Consider the following 6119-nt stretch of genomic DNA (forward strand, 5'->3'; position numbering starts at 1 on the left):
CACATGTGAGATTTCTGTAAGTCCCAGCTCTGTCTGTCTGTCTGTCTGTCCAACCTGCCCCAAGATCCCAGTGGGACTTGGATCAGGAATCCCTGGGTCAGGGTCCTGCTGGCAGCTGGACTTTGTATCTCCCGTGTCATCTCGGTGGCACTGAGGGCTGTTGTCCCAAGCCTCCCCCTCTCCCTGGGAGAAGCCACTGGCCTTGCAGAGGAGGATCCTTGGTGGCTCCAGCCACTGGCCTTGGATGAGGTGGCTCCTGCCCGGCTTTGCTGGGCAAACACAGATAAAGGAGCCTCTGTCTGTCGTGTTCCTCCCCCGGAGCTGCCGCGGTGCCGGGATGTCTCGCCCGGGCACTGCCGGCCCAGTTATCCCGGGGAGGTGGGATGGGGTGAACCCCAGGGAGTGATCTGGGCCAAGGCTGGGGGGCAGCTCCCAAAAACAGCCCCCCTGCCCCCGAGTAGGGTCCTCCAGCATCCCTGAGGTGCCAGACTGCAGGCACAGGGGAAAGCAGACTTGGGGGACCCCAGTGAAGACCCCGGGGCTCTTCCCACTCCCTCCCATCCCCACTGAGGATGGGGCTCCCTGTGGGGACTGCAGATGTGAAGGGGAGATCCAGCACCCCCCAGGCCCTGGGGAAGAGGCACTCACTGTCCCTGCATGGCTGCCCCATGCAGGAGGAGGAGGAGGATGGTCCTGCTTGCTGTGGTCAGACCTGTCTTGGCTGTGGGAGGTTAATTCACTGTGTTCCAACACGACTGGGTTCTGTTGTGCAGAAATTGCTCCTGGATGGGGCTTGTGCCACTGCTGGACCCGTCCCCTCTGCTGCCCTGCCCAGCTGGGAGAGCTCTTGGGAACAGGAGGGATCCCAGAGGGGACACGCACCTTCACCTTCCCCTGCTCTGCGTTTTCCCAAGGAGCCCCTCAGGGTCGTGGCTCACGCAGGATTTGTGTGCACTTCCTCCTCAGCCCCGGGGATTATCCCTGCTCAGGAGCTCAGGAGTTGCATAAGGTCTTGGCTCCCAGCAAAGCTCCAGGTTCTCACCGGGAGCAGAGCAGCAGCCCCGGCCCCATCCCTGCTCCAGCCCCATCCCTGCTCCGTCCCTCCCCTGACACCACGGGCTCATTCCTAAGGTCTTTATTGCGAGGGGACTCCAGTTGCTGCGGGGGGGCTCCGGCTGCTCCTGCCCGGGGCGGCCGCGGCCCCGGGGCCTCTGTCCAGCGGTGCACGCCGGGGTCGGGGCTGCCCCACCAGGACCTGGCTTGGGGGCAGCCCGTCATGGGGCTGGAGGAGGCTCCGGGGGCAGCGGGGCCGGGGCGGGCGGGGGGACAGCAGAGCAGAGCTACAGGTAGGCAGGGAGGTCCTTCTCGATCACCTGCGGGGAACAGGGAGCGTTTGTGCCCCGAGAACATCCCCGTCCGTCCCCTCCTCCTGCCTGGCACCGCTGCTGCTCCCCGCTGCTGCTCCCCGGCACTTACGTAGGGATCCTCCATCGGGCTGTACCTCTTCGCCACTTGGCCCTCCCGGTTAATGAGGAACTGGGGGAGTGAAGCAACACCCCGTGGGCGAGTCCAGGGGTCAGCTGGACTCCCAGGGAGTGTGCCTGCTGATTACTGCACCCTGGGGCGGGGCAGGGGCTCCCAGGGGTCTCCAGGCACAGGAGCCCCTGGGAACGCTCCTGCCCCGAAATCCAGGGTAACGGCACAGAGCAGAGCCCGGGTGTGAGGCTCCCCCCTCCCCTCCCTGCCTCGGGGACCCCCCCCAGCTCCCCAGAGCCCAGCACGGCCCAGAGGAGGCAGCTGTGTCCTACCTTGGTAAAGTTCCATTTTATTGCACTAGGAGAGAAAAACAAGGAGTGAGTTTTGGTCAGAAAAACCCTTCCTCAGGTTCCTCAGCCCCAGCCAGGCCCCGAGCCGAGCCCTCCCTGCCACACTCACTTGCCCAGGGTGCCCCTCCCTTTGGGCTGCTCCTTCATCCACTTCCAGAGCGGGTGGGCATCGTCCCCGTTCACATCGATCTTGCTGTACATGTCGAACTTCACCCCGTAGTTCTCAGCAAATGCCTTGATCTGAGCGTTGTCCCCGGGCTCCTGAGAGGCGACACCGGGACCGTGAGGGCTCCCGGGCCGTCCTGGGGCTCCCGGGGAGCGCTCGGCCCCTCCCGCGCACCTGCTTCCCGAACTGGTTGCAGGGAAAGCCCAGGATGCGTAAACCCCTCTCAGCGTATCGGGCGTGCAGGTCAACAAGCTGAGTGTAGTTTACCGCGGTCTTCCCTCATTTGGAGGCGACGTTGGTGATGATGCAGACATAGCCCCTGCGGACGGGCGGGTGAGCGGGGAGAGGCCCCTCGCCCGCCGGGCGCGGCAGCGGCTCCCGGGTTGCGCAAGAACCGATGCTGCTCAGCGCCCCGGCCCCGCGCCCCCGGCCCTGCCCTCCTACCGGTACTTCTCCAGGGACACGTCGTTGCCATCGATGTCGAGGGCGTGGAAGTCGTAGATGGCCCTGGCCGAGCGCCAGTCGTCCGCCTGGGCGCACTGCGGGGCGGGGGGTCAGCGGGGAGCCCACGGCGAGCCCCGTCCGCGCCCCCGCCCCGCCGGCCCCGGGGGAGCCCCGGGAGCAGCCCCCGCCGGCCCCGCGCACTCACCATGCTCCGCACCGGGCCCCGCAGCAGCGTCGCCGCCGCCGCCGCGCTCCCGCCTCGCAGCGCGGCCCGCACCGCCCGGCCCCAGCGCATCGCGCACAGGCACCGCCCCCCCGCGCCGCCGCGGCCAATCAGCGCGCGCGAGACCGGCCCGGCCAGGTGATGGATAGACAGCTGAGCCAATAGCAGCGCGGGGCGGGCGGGATGGCCGTGGGGGTGCTTATCGGGCGAGACCACGCGGGGCGGGGGTGTGTCAGATGCTGCGGGCCGCGCCCCCCCCGCCCCGCTCCGCCCCGCGGCCGGCGGTTCCCTCCCTCCCGGGCCGGGCCGTAGAAATCCAGGGGCCCGCCCCAGCGGCGGCGGAGAGACCCCCGTTCTCCCCGGTACCCCCGGTCCCCGCGGCGGGGGCGGCCCGTGGCGGACCACATCTCCCAGAAGGCACCGCGGCCGAGGCCCCCATAACCGCCCTGGCGCCGCCTGTGTGCGCGTGGGGCAGGCGGCGGCGCGGGCAGCCCGCGGGGGCCTGAGGGGCAGCATGGACGACGAGGAGGAGACGTACCGGCTGTGGAAGATCCGCAAGACCATCATGCAGGTCCGGGGCGGCGGAGCCGAGGGGCGGGACGGGCCGGGCACGGGACCGGCGCGGGGGCGGCGGCAGAGCCCTGAGCCCGGCGCTGCTCCCGCAGCTCTGCCACGACCGCGGGTACCTGGTGACCCAGGACGAGCTGGACCAGACGCTGGAGGAGTTCAAGGCGCAGTTCGGGGACAAGCCCAGCGAGGGCCGCCCCCGCCGCACCGACCTGACCGTGCTGGTGGCTCACAACGACGACCCCACCGACCAGATGTTCGTCTTCTTCCCCGGTGAGCGGCGCGGCCCGGGGGGGGCCCCTTGAGGGAGGGGGTTTGGGGCTCTCGGTGACCCCGGGTGTGGCTCCTTCCGCAGAGGAGCCCAAGGTGGGGATCAAGACGATCAAGATGTACTGCCAGCGCATGCAGGAGGAGAACATCACCCGGGCCCTGATCGTGGTGCAGCAGGGAATGACCCCCTCGGCCAAGCAGGTGCGTGGGGACGGGGCCGTGTCCCACTCGGGGTGTTCTGGTGGGTGCTGGAGGCTTTCCCTGTCTCTTTCTCAGCGCTGTTTTAGGTGAATAAAAGCCCAGCATTCCCTTACAGGGAAAGGCTTTCACTAAAGCCTGTTGTGCTTTGGCACAGGCTCTTCCTCAGCCTCAAAGTGTCTTTACCCAGAGCAGCTGGTCCTGGTGGCAGCACAGCCGAGGGCCCATGAGCAGCTGAGAAGTGGGGGAAGGAAAAGGGGGTATTTTCCAGGGGCCAGGAGATCCATGTGCTCATTCCCAGCCTGGCTGTGTCCATGTGAGCACAGGCTGACCCCGGGTGTGACTCTGGGCACTGCCAGGGCTGTCCCAGCTGCCTCTGACTGGCCTTTCCCTTCCAGTCCCTGGTGGACATGGCTCCCAAATACATCCTGGAGCAGTTCCTGCAGCAGGAGCTTCTGATCAACATCACTGAGCACGAGGTGAGTGGGGTAGGGGGTTGTCTCCAGCCCTGTGAGGGGCTGGTCCCTGTCCCTGGCTCATCTTGGCCTCTCCCATGTTTGCAGCTGGTCCCAGAGCACGTTGTCATGACCAAGGAGGAGGTGACAGAGCTACTGGCCCGATAGTATCCTTTGATAGCCCTTTGATGGCCCTCTGGTTCCCTGTGCATGTCCCTCCCTCCTGCTCAACTGTGATGAAACCTTGGGCTGAACCCCCCATTCCTGCCACGGTTCTTTTCTGTTCCATGAGCGTATCCAGAGCTCCTCCTTGACTCCCAGCACAGCAAACTGAGGGAGAACCAGCTGCCCAGGATCCAGGCTGGGGACCCCGTGGCCCGGTACTTTGGGATAAAGCGCGGCCAGGTGAGAGGAACAGGCTGGGCCAGCAGCTCCCTGTGCCAGGGGAGGGAGAGGGTGGTCCTTGGTGGTGTTTCAGAGCTCTGGGAGCAGGGAGGGGTGTCCCTGTCCTGAGCTCTGGGAGCAGGGAGGGGTGTCCCTGTCCTGAGCTCTGGGAGCAGGGAGGGGTGTCCCTGTCCTGAGCTCTGGGAGCAGGGAGGGGTGTCCCTGTCCTGAGCTCTGGGAGCAGGGAGGGGTGTCCCTGTCCTGAGCTCTGGGGGCCCTGCAGGTGGTGAAGATCATCAGGCCCAGTGAGACAGCAGGACGGTACATCACCTACAGGCTGGTGCAGTGACCCCAGCGTGGGTAAGGCCCAGGGAACTCCAGGGCTGGGGGGGCTCTGGGCAGTGCTGGGGGCTGGACTGGGTATTCCAGGGTCAATGTGAGGCAGCTGCTTCCAAGGAAATGTCTCAGAGCTTTGAGTGGCTTGTGGAGGGAGCTGTTAGGGCAGAGCAGAGCGAGGCTCCCCTGCCACCTGCTCACAGAATCACAAGGTTGTGAGCTGGAAGAGACCCACAAGGGTCATGGAGTTCAGCTCTTAGGTGAATGGGCCATACAGGGATCAAACCCACAGCTGTGGTGTTATTAGCACCGTGCTCTGAGCCCTTGAGCTCATCTCAGGGTCCTGTGCCCTCTGTGTGCCCGGTGGGCTCTGCAGTGGGTGGGCTTGGCTGAGGGGGGAGGTCATTCACATCCCCAGTTCTCTCTCTTCAGGGTGTGAGGAGTTGTGTGACACCTCCCAGTCTCCCCTCCCACCAGCAGTTTACAGGCACTCAGAGCTTCCTGCCCTTCCAGAGATGGCCAAGGAAATCCTCTTCCCCTGCTGCCTCTCTGCAGTCCTGGCACTGGGACTCCCTCCCCGTTTTCCAGCTTGGACCCCTCAGTCCCATCCAGGACTCAGCCGTGGAGTCCTGAAGTGAGTGGGAAAGGCCTTTGCTTCCCTGTTTTATGGGCTCTGGTTTGTAATAAAGGTTTGTACCCTCAGTGCTCTGGTGTTGCTCAGCATCTCCCTGGGGCAAGGCCTTGAGACCTGTATTTTTCATTATGTTTGGATTCTCTTCCTGCTGGGACTCTGCATCGTGGCTGAGCCCTGCAGAGCTCTCACCTGCTGCCCTGGGCCCTTTGGATGCTGCAGTTCAGACTTAGCTTGTTCCTTCCCTGATCTCCTGCCCTCTGGCCCTGGTTTGGGACCTTGGTGTTTGGATCCCACAATGGAGAGTCGCTCATCACCCCCAGTCATGCTTGTTTTAATCCATCCCAGGTCTCTGAGGGGTTTTAAACATCAGTTTTCCTGCCAGAACATTTGTGTTTGCAGTGCTTGGCCTCCCACAGCCAGGGGAGTCTGGAAGACTCTGATCTCCAGGACAAACACGGGTTGGAACACACGGATTTTATTGGTTTTTGGAAGCGTGTCCATGTGACCCCAGCGAGGACGTGACAGTGCTGAGCAGCAGCAGGACAGACACCGAGGGGACACAGCCAGGAGGGAGCTGTGGCCCTGGAAGCTCAAGCGCAGCCTTCGCCCTTCCCTC

General features: G+C 64.8%; 2 protein-coding genes across 3 annotated transcripts; one reads left to right on the forward strand and one right to left on the reverse strand.

Annotated features, from left to right (window-relative positions):
• Positions 1-1120: 1120 nt before the first annotated feature.
• GPX4 (glutathione peroxidase 4) lies at positions 1121-3238 on the reverse strand. Of its 2 annotated transcripts, none has more exons than XM_064637623.1 (7): positions 2642-3238; positions 2437-2531; positions 2167-2311; positions 1936-2087; positions 1809-1833; positions 1477-1536; positions 1121-1373 (listed from the first exon to the last, which is right to left on the reverse strand). In XM_064637623.1, the coding sequence occupies exons 1-7, from the start codon at positions 3224-3226 to the stop codon at positions 1341-1343; spliced, it is 1095 nt and encodes a 364-aa protein (XP_064493693.1). In that variant the 5' UTR covers positions 3227-3238; the 3' UTR covers positions 1121-1340. The 2 variants fall into 2 exon arrangements, with proteins under 2 accessions (XP_064493693.1, XP_064493692.1); XM_064637622.1 differs by having other exon boundaries at positions 1477-1580.
• On the forward strand, positions 3225-4882 carry POLR2E (RNA polymerase II, I and III subunit E). Its single transcript, XM_064636951.1, has 6 exons — positions 3225-3230; positions 3325-3499; positions 3582-3697; positions 4093-4173; positions 4471-4554; positions 4817-4882. Exons 1-6 carry the CDS (start codon positions 3225-3227, stop codon positions 4880-4882), a joined length of 528 nt encoding a protein of 175 aa, XP_064493021.1.
• The last annotated feature ends 1237 nt before the right edge of the window (positions 4883-6119 follow it).

This window comes from Pseudopipra pipra, chromosome 27 (genome assembly GCF_036250125.1).
Source record: "Pseudopipra pipra isolate bDixPip1 chromosome 27, bDixPip1.hap1, whole genome shotgun sequence".
Lineage (NCBI taxonomy): Eukaryota > Metazoa > Chordata > Aves > Passeriformes > Pipridae > Pseudopipra > Pseudopipra pipra.